Raw genomic sequence first — 21,729 nt, 5'->3', positions numbered from 1 at the left:
CACCGTAATTCTAAATATTGTTCTAGAGACTTCCAATTTGTTTCAATATTAAGACAAATGATTTAATATTACGATATTGTAAGAGTTTTAGATTAGAATTACAGATTTCGACCATTTCGGACATTTCGGAGGAGTTAAATTTGACCGAATGTCGAAATTTTTATATATATATTTTTTTATATGCACATATTTCGGAGATGGAAAAAGCTACAACCTTCACTTATTTTTTATTGTATTCTTCATGAATTTGCGCACATTTTGATATATGAAACTCTATAGAACGGCTAATATGAAAAGGAGCAAATATTAGGATAATGCGATGTACGTATTTCGGAGACTTGCGGCCGCGAATCGGCTTGCTTGGAGTGGAAGGTAAATATATTTTTCAAAAATTCACCATAAATCACAATATTGTTCTAGAGACTTCAAATTTGTTTCAAAATGAAGAAAAATGGCGGAATATTACTGGGCCGTAAGATTTTTAGCTTACAATTGCGTTTTTCAACTATTTCGGTAGAGTCAAATTTGACCGAATGTGATTTTTTTTCTATTTATCGTGATTTATATGCAAATATTTCAAAAAAAAAAAGAGAAAAGCTACAACCTTCAATCATTTTTAGTTGTATTCTACATGAAATTGCGCACATTTTCTTATATAAAACTTTATGTAACAGCTAATTTTAAATGGTGCAAACATTTCGACAATCGCACAAAAAAATTCAGATTTTTTCGCCAGAGTTACCGCGTGGACGTAAGGAAAATGTTTTTTTTTTTTCATAAATTCACCATAAATCGAAATATTGTGCTAGAGACTTCCAAGTCGTTGCAAAATGAAGGTAAATGATTGAATATTACTAGAATATAAGAGTTTTAGCTTACAATTGCGTTTTTCGACCATTTTCGGTAGAGTCAAAGTTTGATTCCGAAAAAACTCCGAAAGTTGAAATTTTTTGCACTTAACGTTATTTATATGAAGATATTTCGAAAACTGATAAAAGCTGCAACCATGGGTTGTTTTTTTGTTGTATTGTGCATGAAATTTCGCACATTTCTATATCAAAACTTTATGTAACGGGAAATTTAAAAGGGTGCAAACATTAGGACAATCGCACAAAAAAATTTATCGGATGAGTTATCGCACGAATGTAAGGAAAAAGTTTTTTCATAAATTCACCATAAATCGAAATATTGTGCTAGAGACGTCCAATTTGTTGCAAAATGAAGGCAAATGATTGAATATTACTATATAATATAAGAGTTTTTAGCTTACAATTGCGTTTCTCGGACCATTTCGGTAGAGTCAAAGTTGACCGAAGGTTGAAATTTTTGCACTTATCGTTATTTATATGAAATATTTCAAAACTGATAAAAGCTACAATCATGGAGTATTTTTAGTTGTATTTTACATGAAATTGCGCACATTTTCATATATAATACTTCATGTAAAGGATAATTTAAAATGGTGCAAAAATTATGTCAAAGTGAAAAAATAATTTTTGAGATGTGTCACTGATACTTTTTAGTGCGATAAGAAAGAAATTCGCGCTTGCACGCCTGTGTAGCGATTGGTAAACTAAAACAAACGCCTTTGATCCGTGAAACTTCCCAGCATCCCCCAATGGCCGGGCCATGGATTCAAAAGTTTTCGGCTGGTAGGCCTATAAGTATTTTTCCGTGAATTTAAAAAAAAACTTTTTTGTTGAGCCGACGTATGATACGTCCAATAGGCATACGGGAGACATTTTGACTCGACGTCTAATACGTCCAATCGGCGTAAGAGGGTTAAGGAGAAGCTTCCAGTGATGTGGAGGGCTAATGCGAAAGCCTGGGTAACGAGGCTCTTGTTCATGGAGTGGGTAAATCTGTGTTTCGGCCCGACAGTGAAGAAATTCTTTGGAAGAGAAGCGCCTCCCTCTGAACTGTCTGCTGGTGTTGGACAATGCCCCTGCCCACCCTCCTGGCCTCGAGGAAGATATCCTAGCGGAGTATTCCTTCATCAAGGTTCTTTATCTTCCGCATAAAACCACCCCTCTCCTCCAGCCCATGGACCAGCAAGTGATATCGAACTTTAAGAAGCTGTATACAAAACATCTTTTCAAGAGATGTTTCGACATCACCGATACCACAAACCTCACCTTGCATGAATTTTGGAAAGAGTAATTCGACGTTGTGATGTGTATCAGACTTATTGACCAAGCTTGGCAGGAGGTTTCGAGGCTAACCTTGAATTCCTTGTGGAGGAAACTCTGGCCTTGATGCCGTATCCGCCAGAGACTTCGAGGGATTCTACGTGGGCAAAGCTGGTGCTGCAGATTTAGAAACAGTTGACGATCCTGAAACTGTTTCGCAACCAGATCTTGACGAAATCGTTGCACTTGGCAAGTCCATGAGGCTGGTCGTTGACAAGGACGACATCAACGACCTTCTCGAGGAGCACCAAGAGGAGCTTATGACGGATGACCTGAAGGAGTTGGAGGCCATGCAACATAACATCGTTCAAGAGGAGTTCTCTAGCAGCGGCGAGGAGGAGGAGGACGATCCTCTGACAACGGCAGAAATTAAGGATGTTCTAGCTGCTTTTCATAAAGTGCAATAGTTTGTTGAAAAAAAGACACCCTGAAAAGAAACATTGTGAAAAGTAGGCAGAAGCAAGCTTCCTTGGATAGTTATTTTTAAAGAGGCATTTAGTATTAGCAGGATTAAGCAAAAAGGAAGAACCAAGTGATACTAAAAAACAGAAAGTTGAAAGTGGTGATGAAGTTAAAATTTTGACGGAAAAAAAAAAAAAAAAAAAAAAACTACGCAAAGTATAAAAAAGTAAAAAAAAATAAAAAATAAAAAAAATAAAAAAAAATTTATTTTAGTTTTTTGTAAAGTTAAGTGTTACAGTTTTGTTAATGTGTTTCGTAAATATTAGTTTGTGTATGTTTTCCTTACATTTTTTTATGTGTTTCGTAAAGTTCAGTGTACATACGTACTTAAGTATCTGCCGTTTGTCCTCCTCCTCTGTCGCCACTTTCGAAGATAGCCTCACTCGAAAGGTAAGCTTCCACATTTTACTACATACGAACAGTATTTCTTGTATACCATGTACACTAATACACTTTATTTACAGGTATTAGCAGTACGTTATTAAGTGGGGTATATTGAATGATCCAAATTGTTGTAGTATTTCATTGTTTTATAGTGGGGGGGTTCAATTAGCTTTATTATGAAATTTACTGGGGTGTTTTTGGAGGGGTTGGAACGGATTAGCCATTTTACATGTAAAATGCGGTCCAAGATACAAAAAACTCATGATACGAAGGGCGCCTCGGAACGGATTAATTTTGTGTCTCGAGGCACCACTGTATCTATGTATGTATGTATGTATGTATGTATGTATGTATATATATATATAATATATATATATATATATATATATATATATAACTTTCTTGGGACCCATGACTACGTATATACTGAACGTAATTAAGTTATGTAGTATGTGTATGTACTAAAGTTCTCACACAACACGATAAAGTAGTACTACAACGAAATCACTAACAAATTTATGTTAATAAACGAAATTGTATAGAATGAACGAATTCGGCGTGCGTACAACAATGATCCTGCTACCGAGTGGCCGAAGAAGAACGCCGCTACGTAGATGCACGATGGGAGAGAGGCTGACCAATAGGAGAGCAGGATCTTATGGTGGTGAATAGCTTCAGGAACCAATGGGAGAGCAGGAGGATGGTGGCGAGTCTACTCAATTGGCGGCGCGCAAGTTTTAAAATTGTTATCGGTGGTCCAGGTGAATCTCGGGACTTTACATCAACAACTTTTCGTATCCTGAACTATTTTTGTATGTAGAGCCAAAAAAATCTTCATACAGTGGTACCTCGAGATACGAAAGGCTCAACTTATGAAAAACTCGAGATACGAAAGCCAATACGAAAAATTTAACGGCTCTACATACGAAAAGTTTTCAAGATACGTGCCGTGAATTTCGAACTGATCATTCGAAATCCCCGCCATTTAACTTCACAAGTGTTGCATTAAATTGGGGCAAGACTGAGGGATCTCGCGGGCGATTCATTGAACAGAAAGCTGTCCAATACACGACAGAGTTAAGACGTAATTCTAAAATGCCTGGAGGGGAACGAGCGCGTCTTCTAGTAATGAAGACGTTATGAATTTTCATTAATAAATATAATTTGCTATTCCCTAGTACGAGCTAAATTGTCTATGTAGAGATTTGGAGCCAAGGACTCCGTAGCCATTCAAGAATTTGCAGATTACGGCCTTCAGCCAGAACTTTGAGTCAATTCCTTGAACCCAGATGATAACGTAACTGTCATTTTTCCCATTCAGAAGTAAAATAAATTAAGTGATCTCCGTAATGTCTAAATAAACGATGATTCCCGCCTGAATTACAAGGGTTCTGTAGTCTACGCGGGAGAGCGTAAGTTTCTTTTGAAGAAGGGCGAAGCGACGCCTCATTCCTGCCCAAGTCCTGAACGTTGTAAGTTCCGTGATATTTGTGTGTCTCTCGGTTCTCCGGCTCCCAGCTATTGCCATGCCAGGTCGAATTCCGTCGTAACTGTAAGTTATCTTTATCCATGTATAGATGTGTCATCCCTGCGATGAGGGACTCGATTTATGCAGCAAACGAAAGCTGCAAGTGTAAGAATGTCATTTGTTTGTGATTTTGAGTAAATGGGTCTCGTATTGTTCAGATTTTTCGTCCAGTCGTGGACTTAGTGCTTTTCAAGCACGTGATATCAAAGACCCTAAGGGCTACCACGTAACAAAGCCATGAGAGCTTTCAGGTTCCTTGAATTAAATTAATGAGAGTAGTAAGAAACTGCATGTGCCGTGGAATTTTGCTGTAACTTCAATTGCAGTGTTGGTTCTTAAAGCACATTGGCTTAGCCGCCCGTGATGCTCTTTCGTTCATGTTCAGAGTATTGTTAATGTGTTTAAATGTTTATTTTTTGTAATAAAACTGTATTTTGTTGACCAAATTTTATTGAATCCAACCCAGATAGTTTTAGAGAGTGCGCCTCCTCAAGGCCTTGTCATTGGCCCATAACATCCGGGCACGAATCCTAACAAAAATAATAAAAGTCAAAGAAAATCCTGACAATACGAAAGGTTTCTGAAAGTCCGAGATTCGCCCGGATAACAATTTTGAAAATCGCGCCGCCGTCTTAGTATACGTACTAGTAGACTTGCCACCATCCTCCTGCTCTCCCATTGGTTCCTGATGCTAGTCGGGGCCATGAAATCCTTCTCTCCTATTGGCCAGCGACCCTCCCATCATGCATCTACTATGTACACATGGTGGCATGGCTCGGCCACTCGGTACCAGTATTGTTATAGTACGCACGCGGTATTCGTTTTCAGGATCGTCAATGTGTACATAATACTGATATTTAAAAAAAAAGTTACCAAGATCTCTCACATGGGATAAGTGATCAAGGTCTCTCTCATGGGATAACTGGAAACTTTGCAAGGTTGGTAGAATCTCCACTCCCTGCTGAACAGAGGGTGTAGACCAATCATTTACAACATGCATACCAGTATGTAGTGTACATATAATCAAGGCACTTCAGTTTATATTGAAGGTCAGCAGCCGAACATTCAGTACCAAAAATTAAAGCAGCTTTTCATAAAATGCAATCATTTGTAGAGACACCCCCCAAAAAGGCTCACACAGGAACATTGTGAAAAAGTACGTAGGCAGAAGCAATCTTCCTTGGATAGTTACGTTGTAGTACGTACATATATTTTTTAAAGTGTGCGTACATACATGTTACATAAAAAAAACGGCAGAAATTAAAGCCGCTTTTCATAAAGTGCAATCATTTGTAGAAGACACCCCCCGAAAAGGCTCACACAGGAACAATGTGAAAAAGTACGTAGGCAGAAGCAATCTTCCTTGGATAGTTACGTATGTACGTAGCCTCACTCGAAAGGTAAGCTTCCACATTTTACGTTACAGTAATAATATTTTCTTGTACACTAATATACACTTTATTTACAGGTTTTGCATTTTTAGTCTTAATTTAGGTACTGAATGGTCCAAATTGTCGTAGTATTTCATTGTTTATAGGTCAATTTAGCTTTATTATGAAATTTAATGGGGTGTTTTTGGAGGGCTTGGAACGGATTAGCCATTTTACATGTAAAATGTGGTCCAAGATACGAAAACCTCATGATACGAAGGGCGCCTCGGAACGGATTAATTTTGTATCTCGAGGTACTACTGTATTTGCTTTTGTAACTCAAATTTTTCGTAAGCTGAGCCTTTCATATGTTGAGGTACCACAGTATAATATTGTGAGTATACCAAAATAAAGTATGAAATCATGGTAAATTTTCACTCATATTTAAAGAAAACTAAATGAAATTTTCCATAAATAAATATTTGTCTTATAGCAACAGACCACCAGGGCGGTGCTATGATTTTTTTTTCATCCATTCAGTGTAAATACCCAACAGAACTGTCCATGTATCGTAAGATTTTTTTGTAAGTTTGTTATTTTTACATAATAAAATATTGAAAACAAGCCAAATTATCAGTCTGTTATTACAAACTAACAAAAAATTGCTTACAATACATCGGCAGTTAGCCTTTCAGCCATACAATATGGATGAAATGTTATTTATTTAGGGTAAATTCCATTTAGTTTCCTTTTACCCCTAAGGGATGGGCTAACTCATTTAGTTTCCTTTGATCCTTAACCCTTTAACGCCGATTGGACGTATTAAACGTCGATATAAATTGTCTGTTGGGTGCCGATTGGACGTATGGTACGTCGATATAAAAAAGTTTTTTTAAAAATTCGCGGAAAAATAGTTATAGGCCTACCAGGCGAAAACTTTTGAATCACGCGCCTTGGGGGATGCTGGGAACTCACGGATCAAGGCGTTGTTTTGTTTACAATCATTGCCTGCGTGCAAGCGCGAATTTCTTTCTTCTCGCACTAAAAAGTATCAGCAACACATCTCGGAAATTATTTCGTCACTTTGACATAATTTTTGCACCATTTTAAATTAGCCGTTACATGAAATTATGCACAATTTCATATAGAATACAACAAAAAGCAACTCATGGTTGTAGCTTTTATCAGTTCTGAAATATTTTCATACAGATAACGATAAGTGCCAAAATTTCAACCTTCGGTCAACTTTGACTCAACCAAAATGGTCGAAAAATGCAATTGTAAGCTAAAATTCTTAATATTCTAGTAATATTCAATCATTTACCTTCATTTTGCAACAAATTGGAAATCTCTAGCATAATATTTTGATTTATGGTGAATTTATGAAAAAAACTTTTTCCTTATGTCCTCGCGGTAACTCTTCCGAAAAAATCTTAAATTTTTTTGTCCGATTGTCGTAATGTTTGCATAATTTTAAATTAGCCGTTACATGGAGTATTATATATGAAAATGTGTGCAATTTCATACAGAATACAACAAATAACAACCCATAATTGTAGCTTTTATCAGTTTTGGAATATTTTCATATAAATAACGATAACGATTTCAACCTTTGGTCAACTTTGACCCGACCAAAATGGTAGAAAAATGCAATTGTAAGCTAAAACTATTACATTATAGTAATATTCAAAATCATTTTCCTTTATTTTGCAACAAATTGGAAGTCTCTAGCACAATATTTTGATTTATGGTGAATTTATGAAATAAACTTTTTCCTTATGTCCGTGCGGTAACTCTTCCCAAAAAATCGGAAATTTTTTCGCCCGATTGTCGTAATGTTTGCACCATTCTAAATTAGCCGTTACATAAAGTTTTATATATGAAAATGTGGGCAATTTTATGTAGAATACAACAAAAAACAACCCATGGTTGTAGCTTTTATCAGTTTTGAAATATTTTCATATAAATAACAATAAATAGAAAAAATTCGTCCTTCGGTCAATTTTAACTCGACCGAAATGGTAAAAAACTCCAATTGTAAGCTACAACACTTACAGTCTAGTAATATTCAATCAATTACCTTCATTTTGCAACAAATGGGAAGTCTCTAGCACAATATTTTGATTTATGGTGAATTTTTGAAAACTGCTTTTTTTTTACGTCTGCTCATTACGAACTCATGCATCATTTTGTGATCATATTTTCTCTGTGTTGCCGTGATCGTTTTACGATGTGTTATATACCAAAATGATTGCAATTTAGTGTACAATACAACGAAAAAAAAACTCGTTGGCTTTAACCGTTTTGCTCACAGCGCAATTTGTATACAATTACAGGTACTACCCGACTTACAACTTACTCGACATACGACCACTCGTACTTACAACCTTACTTCAGACAGTTGACCATTGAGTTACTTGGGACTGCACCATCTCATGAGAACTCTCATCACTCAGGCAGCATCAGTTTGAGTTACCCTGCCCTATCTGCAGCATCATTTGGTATTAACTGTACTGTAGACTGAATTGCAAACCAATTTATGTAAGAATCGACTTCTGACATGCATGCAAGAACCTAACCCCATTGTAACTCAATGCCTGATTGTACGTAATATATACTATTACATAAATGATTAAAATGTATTAGTAGAAGTACATTATGGTAAAAAGATTGAAATAATGATTGTACATTATATTACAGTACTAAGTAGGCACTTTTATAGCAAAGGTTTGATAGTATAGCCTACCCAGTATGTTGGCCACTTTCTAAGGTTCGACTTACATCCATTCCGACTTACAACCAGTGGGTCGGAACCAAACTTGGTTGTAAGTAGGATAGTACCTGTATATATGAAATTTTTTTTCGTGCTGTCATATATCCCAATATTTATATATGATAATGATATTTTTTTCATTTCTGATGGTTGCATACTACTTCAGGCAATGATAAAAAAAAAAGAGCCAAAAATGAACTCTTATGCTTGAAAACTAAGCGTGCTGTGATTTTTAAAAAAAAACATTTTTTCCACTTCGGCGCTCACTCGCGAATGCCGTCGGCATACGGGAGACGATTTATAAAATACTGCTTCGGCGTTTAAGGGTTCAATGGACAGTCTAAATATTTATCATGCACACATCAGACCGGGCAAACTTTAAGGTTGGCCAATTTAAGGAAAAAAACATATCAGAAGAAAGAGGAAGATATGCCAAATGCACAGTGTAAGAAAAAAATTCTAACAAATTTTCCCTACCTTCACAGGAAGCTGAAAGTGACTATTTACAACCCTTTGCGCAGCCCTTCCACAAGACACTCGTAAGTTTTACCAAGTTTTACATTTTTTTTCTAATATTATTTTGTGAAATTATAACTACAGTTCACACAATAGCATAACAGATACAAACTATAATCTGTACCAAAATTTGAGTATCTTGTAAAATATTTACGACATGTACTGTGGTAATATACAATTTTTCTAATATTTCTCATTTTCATATTTTTCTAATATTTCTTTGCAAAATTACAATTATAATTGACATCATATAATAAAATATACAAACTAAAACCAACAGCAATTCCCGTGTATATTTATTAGCAAATAAAAAAAATAATGTCATGGGAGAGAGAAGCGCACAACATGCCCATTTGAAGTCAAGAACACAACTGATTCCTGACACACCCACAGCGATGAGTGAGTCAGTCTAAAAGTTGCCAATATCTAATTTATGGCCAGTGAAGTATGTAATGAACTCTCCCGCCTGATTCATCCCAATCAATGGCGTGTAATACTGATAATCATCATAAGTTAATCCGTCCAGCACTCAAAACCTGTTATTGTCACTCATATGATGGTATCCATTCATTAAGGATTAAAGGTAAGTGTAAGTTTACATATGATTTCATACTTTATTCCAGTAACACAGTTTACTATAATAATTACGCTTGTCTTACTGTTGACAACAATTTTTGTGCATACCCAGCATGCTTGCCTAGCCTAGTCTACAGTGCTCTGTCTCCCATCTGTAATATGCTGCATAGGAAGCAGAGCAGTTTTTTGGTACATTTGAAAATTTAAAAATGTGTCTAATATGCCGGCAAATACAGTATGCTATAAATTTGATGCAGGTATTTTTTAACAAATTCCTTTGGTAATTCAGTATCAATTTATAACATACTTCTAACCTGCACCATTCTCTATTTTAGGGAATTCCAAAGGTCAGTGGATACAAGCCCATCCAAATTATTCCATAAACTTGTTCAGTGAGAAATATACAATTCGAAATTAATACATTTTTGACAAAATTTTCCCCTAATTTAACCACATCAAAAACTTTAGAAACAAATTGGAACTAGGATATCTAAGCCCATGTGAAATTAAACAGCAAAGAAAAGCACTGAACTAGGGAAAGAAAGGATTCTGTCAAGAACACTTGTTATAATTACAGAGTACAACATAAAGCACAACAGTCACACTAGGTAGTTCCCCCTTTAGGGTACCCAACAAAAAGTTTTTAAAAATCAGTACTCACCAATTTTTCAGCTTTGGAATTTGAAATCATATGCATTTGTGTATAACCTGAGCCATGAACTTCTAAGGGGAGAGCATTATGATAACCTGTTGCTGTTCCAAGTTCATCATCTGAAAATGAGATAAAACTTGTACACATTACATTTAGTTATACATAGAACATCTTTAATTATACTATGCTGTTCAAAAAATAATTTCTTGCTGCTTTTACACCATGAACTAGCTTTTATACTTGTATTCAATTACAGTTCCCTTATTGGACAAAACTTTCTGATACAATACAGTATGTATTTCTTACATCATTTTTGGCATTTTTTAATTGTCTGAAATTTCAAGACAAACATGCTTAAGTTAATTATTTGATGTTGAGGTAATGAATGAGAATAATGCACATTGTTATACCTGTCTAGTTCCTTACTTTCACCTATCTATGAAATAAAATTATTATGCAAGAGAACCTTTACAATAAATATTAAAACTTTATGACAAACTACTTCTCTGATACACACCCATCGATAACACTGATTTAGAATCATGGTTGCCTTGGTTCCTAGATATGCCAAATCTGAAGTCTTAATGATTTAAGTGGCAACAGAGTAACAAGTGACTGCGTGTACATGTGAACGATGAGTTGGTGATAAAATTTTCAGTTCTATTGCACTTAAAAGAATCTTATATAGTGAAAATAGGGGGACGGGAAGAAAGACCTTAAGATATGATTAATGATTTATATAGTAACTTGATTTATTCATACTGAGCCTCCATCACCATTTTGGTCACCTAATGACTAAAGCAGAAAAAAAGTCATTCCTTCTTTGTAAGTCACTGGTGCAGAAAATAAATACGTAATACAATAAGTCCTATAGTTCAGGATCATCACAACTCACTAAGTGCCAGACTATTAAAAATAGGCAGACCAAAAAGCGGTCACAAAAAATGCTGGTTAAAACTGGAATCACCACTCCCTACTAATCATCAGATTACCTTATAGTTCTTTATACCAATCTACTGCATGAGAAATTTCATAATTTTACCATTGTTTAATAAATAAGACCATTACATATGATACTTAAATCATACTTATTCATTAGCAATGCAGTTGCTAGCTTAGCCTGTACTGAATCCTGCATCCACATGTTAATAGTGCAAACAAACTGTGCGACACTGGAATTTTTTTTCTTTGTAACCTCTTAGTTACTCTTGCAGTTAAAAGTTATGTCCAAAGGAAGACAGTGAGCTGTGAAACATTATCCTACATAATAATTTTAAACGTATGTAGTACATCAAAATCACCACAGAGAGAGAGAGAGAGAGAGAGAGAGAGAGAGAGAGAGAGAGAGAGAGAGAGAGAGAGAGAGAGAGAGAGAGGCTGAGTAGAAGGACATTACCACAGCTACACTAACTTGCAAGACAAAGCATAGTCATACTTGCTATATTTATACATTTATATTAATGCTCAACTTGTATGTGTTTTCATGTCCAAAACTTCTTAATCATGATTATATACAATAATAGATGCTTCTACGCATTTAATTACTACATTGATCTGAATTTAAACTAATAAAAAAATGTACACAGATATGTCTATATAACAAATTTATATATATATTTTGTGTACAATAAAAAATTTTTCACATTGCTTGTTTCTATTCTAACATCTTAGTTACTTTACAGGAATCTTTTTATAATATTTATAAAAGTAACAGATATAGTATGGCAGATATTGTACCTTGTGTGCACTAGTATAAGCTTAGTAAAGATCTGCAAACACCCATGCATCCTATAGCTTAGCCTAGCCCTTCACCTGAGTGCAGAAGCAGAGTGATGAGTAGGGTTATCACTCTGCTATAGTTACATAAGCAGCAAAGAAATAATATAGCTACTTCACTGCTAGCTATGAGCCTCCAGATAAATAGTTCAAAACACCTATTGGCTATTGTCCTGGCTGGCATTGTAGAGGTGTCTGCTCTCAACAACAACAAAAATCACTATCACTATCACTATGACTTTATTGAAGAAAGTTGTGCCTATTAATTGCAAAGGATAATAGCAAGAGATCAAAAGACCTGAGGCTGTCCACAAAAAATATAAATTTTAATTTCTACAATTAGGGGATATTTAGGAAGAATTATTCTGACATTGGACGTAAGATTTATCCCCAAGTTTTTTTCAGTGGTATGACTGCTCCAGGTTATAGATAAAAATATTGCTAATGTTTTCAACAATATATATTTTATGATGATGTTGCAACTCATAGTGGCCATGAAGAAATTCAACAATGACTTGAATACTGTAAATTAGACCTAGTGAAGGTGTTTGCCTGGGCAGTACGATGTCCCTAACCCAGAATAGTAAAGCAAAATTTTTAGCAGGGTTTTTAAACCTATTGAACTTAGCATGGGAAATGATAGCCTCCCTTCAACCTTAATAGATCTTTTGCATGTCCGTCATTTCCAGAAGGTAATGCCATCTGAAAACAATGAAACAGATCATTTGCATATCCAGCAAAAAAATGGGTAAGGATTACCAGGTGTGAAAACTAACAGGGATGAGGTCTAGGAATTATTGAAAGGAGATCTGATACTTGTCCACCTTGAAATATGACATTTTTGAAAGTAAAATGTATTTTTCCCTAACCGTACAAACCTGGAGTCCTTAACTTAGGATAGATTGCAGCTCAGCTGAAACTACCGGCTAATACATTCTTTTATATACCGAGGTAGTAACTACCGGGCCGGTAGTTACCTGCCCGGCGGTGAGGAAGCACTGACTCTCCACCAGCTCACTGAGTCGTTACTTTGATTACAGCCAGGACTTTGATGATGACCCCAGAATCAAGGGGGTGGGTGCTTGGCGGGACCATACAAGTAAAGGACTCCAGGTTTGTATGGTTAGGGAAAAATACATTTTACTTTAAAAAATGTCATTTGTTCCTACACCATATACAAACCTTCCGTCCTTTACTTAGGAGACTCATCCTAAGGTAGGGATGAAAGTCCTGTCTTGCTGGCTGAGAATGGAACCCGGGTGCCAGGACCCGGACTTATAGCTCAGGGTCGTGGATCCTTCACCCTGTGAGCCATGTAAATGCAACCTGATGGCTGACAGCCTGGGTATCAAAGGCATGAGTGTAGAACTCTCTCACGCAACCAAAACCAGGCTATATAATCATAATGGGTTTGTTGGGTTGCAGCACACACCCCCTCGGAAAGGAGTGTGGAGACTGACTTCTGTGTGTCTACAGAAAAACCACTGTTGGACAAAGAATGCTTACTAGTATCGAAATCGGTGCCGGAGAACAGGTTTCGATGCTGTGGCCCCAAGTAACGGGAAAAGGTGAAAAGAAAATAGGCTAATCATACTCTCACATTCACCTCCAGCCTGATACGGAACCTTGATCCTCAATTCAATACTTCCGACCTCTGAGGGCATGGAGGCAGCTAAACCACTTGCTGAGTGGCTACCACAGGACCAAGGTCAGTTGTGTCAAGGTAGCTGTGGGTACAGTCTCTAAGGTAGAACCTGTTGAAGGTGGAAGGGCGAGACCATGTGCCAGCTTCCATCACCTGGGTAACATAGAGGTTCTTCTTGAAGGCAAGAGATGTGCTCATTCCACGCACATCATGAGCCTTCACTCGACTGGTACCAGCAAGTGGAGAAGAGGGAGGGGAGAGGGTATGGCAAATCACCTCTTGAATCCAATGTGAAATGGTATTCCTCGTAACCCTCTTCTGTGATGGGCCCATACTTACAAAGAGATGTCGTAAGGTGGGTCAAGTAGAGCTGGTCCATTGGAAATAGTGCCTCAGTGTTCTCAGAGGACAGAGAAGTAGCTCATCTGGGTCTTCGGTTACTGTGCTCAGGCTCACAACCTGGAACGAAGAAAACTGAGAATCAACCTGGGCCAGATTCTGGGTTTTCGCAACAAACTCAGAGACGAAGCTGAAGCAGGCATTCATCCAGTGCTCAGTAAAAGCGGCAGTATAGGCTAAGCCATGAAGTTCGCTGACTTGCTTCCTTGGATGCATCCGAAAACAAGAGCAGGTCGGGTGGACGAGACTGGAGAGGGGAGCCCCTCAACAGGTTCGCGTCGTCCAGCCACCACTCGAGATCTGAGCGCATGTTCTCCTCCACTGGGACTAGTTCGTGAGGAGAATCGTGACTTTGCGACCAACAACGATTCTTCAGACCCCACTAAAAGGATTGAAGGTGCATTCGACCGTTTGGAACAAGGTATTCCAGCGAGGCCAGATGTCCCAGCAACTGTTGCCACTGATGTGCTAGCAGCTGGGACTGTCGAATGAAGGGCAGAGTGACACTTCGGAAGCGTTCCAGTCCTTCCGGTGTTGGAAAGGCTTTCCCTGCAACGGTGTCGAGGATCATACCGAGATAAGCCAGTTATTGAGAGGGCTCTAGTGAGGATTTCTTGCAGTTCATCATGATCCCCAGATTGTGACAAAACACCAGAAACCTATCTTGGCGGAGACAGAGCAGTTCCATAGGACCTTGAATTGGAACACTGTCCGCTACAACAAGATGAAGATACCTCCTGGACAACGGATTGATTGGGATCTGGAAGTATGCATCGTTTAGGTTGATTGTCACCATGTAATCCACAGGACGAATGGCCTGTCTGACCATGCTGGGGGTCTCCATCCTGAAACGGGTTTGCTGAATGAACTCGTTCAGGGCTGAGAGGTCGATGACAGGGCTCCAGGCTCCAAACGCCTTCTTTATAAGAAAGAGTCAACTGAATAGGCCTAGAGACTCATCGATGACCTCCTCAAGAGCATCCTTCCCCAGCATGTCCTGGACTTCCGCCTGAAGGGCAAGATCCTTCATTGATCCCTGACAATTGGATGATGCCGTCTTGGGGGGTCGAATCAGAGGAGGGGAAGAGCTGATGAACAGGACACGATACCCGTGTCAGAGGATGGTCAGCGTCCAATCCTCTGCCTCATGGTACTGCCACCTCATTCATCTGACTTGCAGGCATCCCCTCACAGGTGGCACAGGGGGGGGGGGGGGGGGGGGGGGGGGGAGAGGAGGAGTGCCCTCCTCACTGGTCGCGGCAAACTCTCTTCCTCTTGCCGCATTTGCCTCGCCCTCGACCACCCCTGGTTGAAAAGGGCTGCTGACCTCTCGGCCACTGAGTGGCAGAGGTAGTGAGAAAGGGATCAGCCCTGGCAGGAGGGTGAAAACCCTCCTAGATGGAGAGCCAGGGAGATGTCGAGCAGAAACAGCAGGAGATTGGGGACGCCAGAAGGATACTGCATGGTGCAGCAAAGAATCGTGGCTCGCTCTCCTGAAGTTTCCAATCACCTCGTTTACATCCGAAGATGGAAAGAGGGTGGATCCCTGAAGCGAGACATTCCTCAGGTCGGTCACATCCTGAGGGTCCACAGCTCGATCAAGCCTTGATGAGACGGCGTCCCTGCACTTCAGCACCAGGTTGGCCCAGAGGTTGGCAAGCTGGTGGGCTAAGAATTTCATAGTCTTACCTCCTGACAAAAGGTCATCGAGCTGACGGGCCATGTCACTTGCTTGTCAGGCTGCTGCAGAGTCTCAGAGGTGGCAAGAAAGCCCACAGTGCTGCCCCAACAGTCCAACCATGAAGCTGCTTGCAACGCCGCCATCGTGGTTTGTTCGAGCTGCAACATCTCCTGGGAAGAGAGCATTAAGGTTCTGTGTTGCATTGTCTGGAGTGAAACTCCAGGTGCCAATGATGTTATCGTCAGGTATTTATGGGCAAGGGTGAAGGCTCAGCCTCTTGGGTCACACAGTACTTCCTCTGCTTCTGGAACGCAGAGGGGAGTAGCTTAGAGGACCGAGATGCCCACAGTGAGTCCTCCCTCACTGAAACTTGTCTTTCGACCTTGGTCAGAGCCTTCCTTGTCAGGGATGACAGGGCAGCTCAAACTGGGACCGAGCACACTGAGGGGCGCGACAAAGAAGGTCGACTGCCGTCGTACAGCCTTTCGGAGTAGTTGGAGCTTCTCCTAGGCCATTTACCTTCTGGATGAGACCAATGATCTCGCGGAAGGTGGTTTCAGCTGCCGCATCTTCTGGAACAGCTGGAGCAGCTGGTTCCAGAAGGTAGCCAGCTGAATCGTTGGTTGCCTCGTGAAAATCATCCTCCCTCTGCATTGATGCACCTGGGCATGAATGAGAGGGGTCCATTCTTGAGGAAGAAGGTCGAGTCTAGTTGTTAATAAAGGGCGGCAGAAGGTCCGGGAGCCGAGGCCCCCAGAGCCACAGGAGCCCTTGGAGGCTCGGAATCGTGAGAGCAATTCAACGCTGCCTTCCACAGGTCCTTACGCCTCCTTCGGACAGCCCCTTGCAAGAAGGGGGAAGGTGGAGTTGGAGGATGCCTATCTGCTTCTGGCAATGCTGGAAGAGAGAGGGGAGATGGAGCCCTCTCCGCCAGCACTGTTGGAGCCTTGTCAGGAGGATCTCGGCTGGGTTTGAACTCAATGGGCGAGACATGATATTTCTTTACAAGGGAACAAGCCCTTGGAGATTGAGAACCTCAAGAGATTGGAGGTCTGGACTTGTAAGGACGAGTCACAGGATGCGTTTGCTTCCAGAACGCCTCTTGCCTGACGTTAACTACTCGTGGCAGCTTAGGGATAGTAAACCCCCTTAACCCTTTAATGCCGATTGGATGTATTAAACGTCGACAAAAAGTGTCTGTTGGGTGCCGATTGGACGTATGGTACGTCGACATAAAAAAGTTTTTTATAAAAATTCGCGGATAAATAGTTATAGGCCTACTAGGCGAAAACTTTTGAATCAAGCGCCTTGGGGGATGCTGGGAGCTCACGATCAAGGCGTTGTTTTGTTTACAATCGTTACACAGGCGCGCAAGTGCGAATTTCTTTCTTCTCGCACTAAAAAGCATCAGCGACACATCTCAGAAATTATTTCGTCACTTTGACATAATTTTTGCACCATTTTATATTAGCCGTTACATGGAGTATTATATATGAAAATGTGCGCAATTTCATGTAGAATACAACAAAAAACAACTCATGGTATGTAGCTTTTATCAGTTTTGAAATATTTTCATATAAATAATGATAAGTGCAAAAAATTTCAACCTTCGGTCAACTTTGACTTACTGAAATGGTGGAAAGAGGCAATTGTAAGCTAAAACTCTTATATTCTAGTAATATTCAATCATTTACCTTTATTTCACAACAAATTGGAAGTCTCTAGCACAATATTTCGATTTATGGTGAATTTATGAAAAAACTTTTTCCTTACGTCCGCGTAGTAACTCTTCCGGAAAAATCATAAATTTTTTTGTCCGATTGTCGTAATGTTTGCACCATTTTAAATTAGCCGTTACATAAAGTTTTATACATGTAATGTGTGCAATTTCATGTAGAATACAACAAAAAACAACCCATGGTTGTAGCTTTTATCAGTTTTGAAATATTTTCATATAAATAACGATGTGCCAAAATTTCAACCTTTGGTCAACTTTGACTCTACTGAAATGGTAAAAAAACGCAATTGTAAGCTAAAACTCTTACATTCTAGTAATATTCAATCATTTACCTTTATTTTACAACTTTATGGTGAATTTATGAAATAAACTTTTTCCTTACGTCCGCTCGGTAACTCTTCCAAAAAAATCATACATTTTTTCTTCTGATTGTCATAATGTTTGCATCATTTTAAATTAGCCGTTACATAAAGTTTTATATATGAAAATGTGCGCAATTTCATATAGAATACAACTAAAAACAACCCATGGTTTTAGCTTTTATCAGTTTTGAAATATTTTCATATAAATAACTATATAGAAAAAATTAGTCCTTCGGTCAATTTTAACTTTACTGAAAAGGTAGAAAACGGCAATTGTAAGCTACAACACTTACAGTCTAGTAATATTCAATCAATTACCTTCCTTTTGCAACAAACAGGAAGTCTCTAGCGCAATATTTTCATTTATGGTGAATTTTTGAAAAGTTTTTTTTTACGTCCGCACGTTACAAATTCATGCATCATTTTGTGATAATATTTTCTCTGAGTTGCCTTGATCGTTTTACAATGTGTTATATACCAAAATGATCGCAATTTAGTGTACAATACAACGAAAAAAATTAACTCGTTAGCTTTAACCGTTTTGCTCACAGCGCGATCTGTATACATATATGAAATTTTTTTTCCTCGCTGTCATATATCCCAATATTTATATTTGATAATATTTCTTTTTCATTTCTGATGGTTACATACTAAACTTCAGGCAATAAAAGAAATAAACTCTTAATCTTGAAAACTGTGTGTACTGTGATTTTTCACACTTATGATTTATAAAAAAACATTTTTTTCGCTTCGGTGCTCAGTCGCGAACGCCGCCGGCATACGGGAGATGATTTTTAAAATACTGCTTCGGTGTTAAAGGGTTAACGGTTCTCCCAACTTCCAAAGAGGAATCAAAAGGGGAGCTGGAAGGTCATATGAAGGAGAAGAAGCCCGCTTGTGGCCTTGTTCTTGAGGGAGAGTCAGGGAACGACAACCTCTGATCAATGGTGAAAGCCTATAAGGCTGCCTTTTGGAAGGCTGGGTTGCAGCTTTATGAGGATCCTGAGGTGGAGATGGGACCTCCGGAGGAGGAGCAGACGATGGAAGTTCCGAGGAAGAGTACTCAGACTCAGACGTTTCTGTTTTCCGTGTCGAAACATTACAAAAACAAAGGAAAATGGTTTTACGGGTGCGTGTGTATCTGCTGGAGCAAGAGCGTGAACGAAGAAAAGCGTTCCAAAGAAGGAGCGTGTCTGGGGCGTTACTGGAGACCGAGAGTGCCTGCTGGAGTTTAGAAAAACGGTTTGGCGAAGAGCGTTGGTGCACACAGGCAGTAGCGCGTCTTGGTGAGCGCTTACTCTGTTGCTGAGGCAGCGGTGAAGCAGCGCGTTGGGTAACACGCGTTACAGGTGAGCGCTGTCTAAAGGACGCATGTGCAATCACACGTGCTGTCGGAGCGCACTGTCGAGGAGTAACATGGCACGCAAATGAATCGTGCGCATCAGGAAGTAGTTCTCGCTGCGGTGTAGAAGGTGGGGGCGCGTTGTCCCCGAGAGGGAGAGACAGTTTCTCTGTGACCTTTCTCTAATGAAGGCTCCTGTGCGCGTGCCGCAGCATCATGCATTTCAGGGGAGCATTCAATTAGCGAAGCCTCCTGTGCGCGTACCGTAGCATCGCTCATTGTGGAGGAGAGTAAATCCAACGAATTCTCCTTTGTGCGTGCCGTAGCATCGTGCACTGTGGAGGATAGTAAATCCAATGAATGCTCCTTTGTGCGTGCTGTAGCATCGCACAAAGCCAAGGAGTTTACGTGTGAAGATCTGGTGGTTCTCGAAGGAGTGGCCACGTCAGCACATCTCTGAGAGGAGTCTTTACTACCTCTCCGAGAGTCACTGCTGGCTCTTGAAGAAGGCGTGTCAGGAGGAGTCTGAAGACCTCATCCAGGGACAAGGCGAAGCTGCAGGGTCCGCGTTCCCGAGGGCGGGCAGACAAGAGGGCGGCCAGACAAGAGGACGGACCTGGTCAGCGTCCAAAAGAGCCTCCGCAGGGGAGGGCTCTAGGGGCTGCGCTGCAGAGGGAAGGGCATCTTCCTTAACAGCACGGGAGGATGAGGCCGACCCCTCCAAGACTAAGGAGGAAGACGCAGCCCCAGAGGAGAGTGACAACAAAAGTCTCTCCTTCGACGGCAGGCCAGGAAGTCCCAACGAAGGCCACAAAACACGAAGGGCGTCGTCAACACTTACTGAAAAACAAGGCTCATCCAGGGGAAACGAGCAGGTCTCGCTCTTTCAAAGGCTGGCCAGGAGTTGAATTGTTGCTCTTATGTGCTTTTCTCCCGGAGGAGTGAGACACCGAAGGTCCCGAAGGACAAATCCCTGAAGAGGAAGCAGAAGGTCTGGGTCGTTTAGTTTTTGAGGAAGAACTCGAAAGCGGAGAATCTCTCTTCTTCTTCTTACTACGCCACTGGCAATACTCAACCCACTGGGCAGGCGACCAGGTACAACACTCCTCACAGTGGGATTCCGATGTACAGGAATGCCCCCCGCAAGAAGGACAAAGGGAGTGAGGGTCTCTATCAATCCTGCTCATAAAGTCCCACACCTATGGTCCGGGACACCAGGGCAGGAATGCATAACCATATTGTCAGACATACTCACATTCAGCTAGAAAGAGAAAAAGAATGTCATGAATAATTTCAGCAAGCCAGCGAGAGCAAAAGAGAGAGGTCTTTCCTCGCTGCCGGCTGTAATCAAAGTGATGACTCAGTGAGCTGGTGGGGAGGCGGTGCTTCCCCACCGCCAGACAGGTAACTACCGGCCTGGTAGTTACTACCTCGGTATATAAAAGAATGTATTAGCCCGTAGTTTCAGCTGAGCTGCAATCTATCCTAAGTAAAGGATAGAAGGTTTGTATATGGTGTAGGAACAAATAGGGAATTTTGTGGACACGTTTATCAAAATCAATATATGTACACGCAAATCTGTCAATTTGCAAGTGTCACACAAGTGAATATACAAATGGGAAATAAGCATGATAACAAAAATAGTGATAGAAATAAGAAGGAAGGAAAATTTAAAAAATGGGTAAGACATGTGTTCTGCTTCAGCTTTTATAAAGAAAAATGATAAAGTTTCAATAAAAATTTAGCTCTACCTCAAGTTAGAAGTATATTTGCTAGGTAGTGAGACAACCAACTTTAACCTGAAACACATCTCTGGTTCACTACCAGTAATTTACATATACTAGTTTAAAAGAGCTAATTTATCTTCCTCTATCAAAAAAACCTAGGTAAAATTTCAAGAATTGTATTAGTATTGTGGAAATACATGATATATGTATAGTATATACATAATAATAAGCAGCCATACATACATTACCAATGTGATCAAAGTGCCTTCTTGAGTGTTGGAATACATTAGAATTAGCAACTGCATGCCCATATTTCTATCAAATATTACTCACAGCAATAACTTGCTTACCCTCAATATCTGTGATGATGGAGACGAGTTCATCATCGACCTCGATGTACCGTCGGTTAAAGTCCACAACACAATTCAAAGTCTACATGAAAAAACAAATAAACTAATTAGCTATAATCAAGGAATTATGAACTTTTTATCATGCAGAAAATAACTGAACATTCACATTTTAAATACTATGATGTTATTTCACTTTCTTTACCATCACTCCCAATTTAAAACTTAATTCTTGCTGTCACTGACAAGCCTGATTACAGTC

At 39.7% G+C, this 21,729-nt stretch overlaps 1 protein-coding gene across 2 annotated transcripts in view; it reads right to left on the bottom strand.

The window, feature by feature from the left end:
* LOC135215584 (uncharacterized) overlaps positions 1-21,729 on the bottom strand; it is a 237,011-nt gene that overhangs the window by 50,427 nt on the left and 164,855 nt on the right. For both annotated transcript variants that reach the window (XM_064250453.1, XM_064250454.1), the window contains 2 exons: positions 21,471-21,552; positions 10,460-10,569 (listed from right to left, as the gene is read on the bottom strand). In XM_064250453.1, the coding sequence (XP_064106523.1) occupies positions 10,460-10,569; positions 21,471-21,552 (192 nt within the window). The remainder of the gene's footprint in view (positions 1-10,459; positions 10,570-21,470; positions 21,553-21,729) is intronic.

This window comes from Macrobrachium nipponense, chromosome 5 (assembly GCF_015104395.2).
Source record: "Macrobrachium nipponense isolate FS-2020 chromosome 5, ASM1510439v2, whole genome shotgun sequence".
NCBI classification, from domain to species: domain Eukaryota; kingdom Metazoa; phylum Arthropoda; class Malacostraca; order Decapoda; family Palaemonidae; genus Macrobrachium; species Macrobrachium nipponense.
Note: the sequence above shows the minus strand (reverse complement) of the source record. Positions and strands in the feature narration are given on the sequence as shown.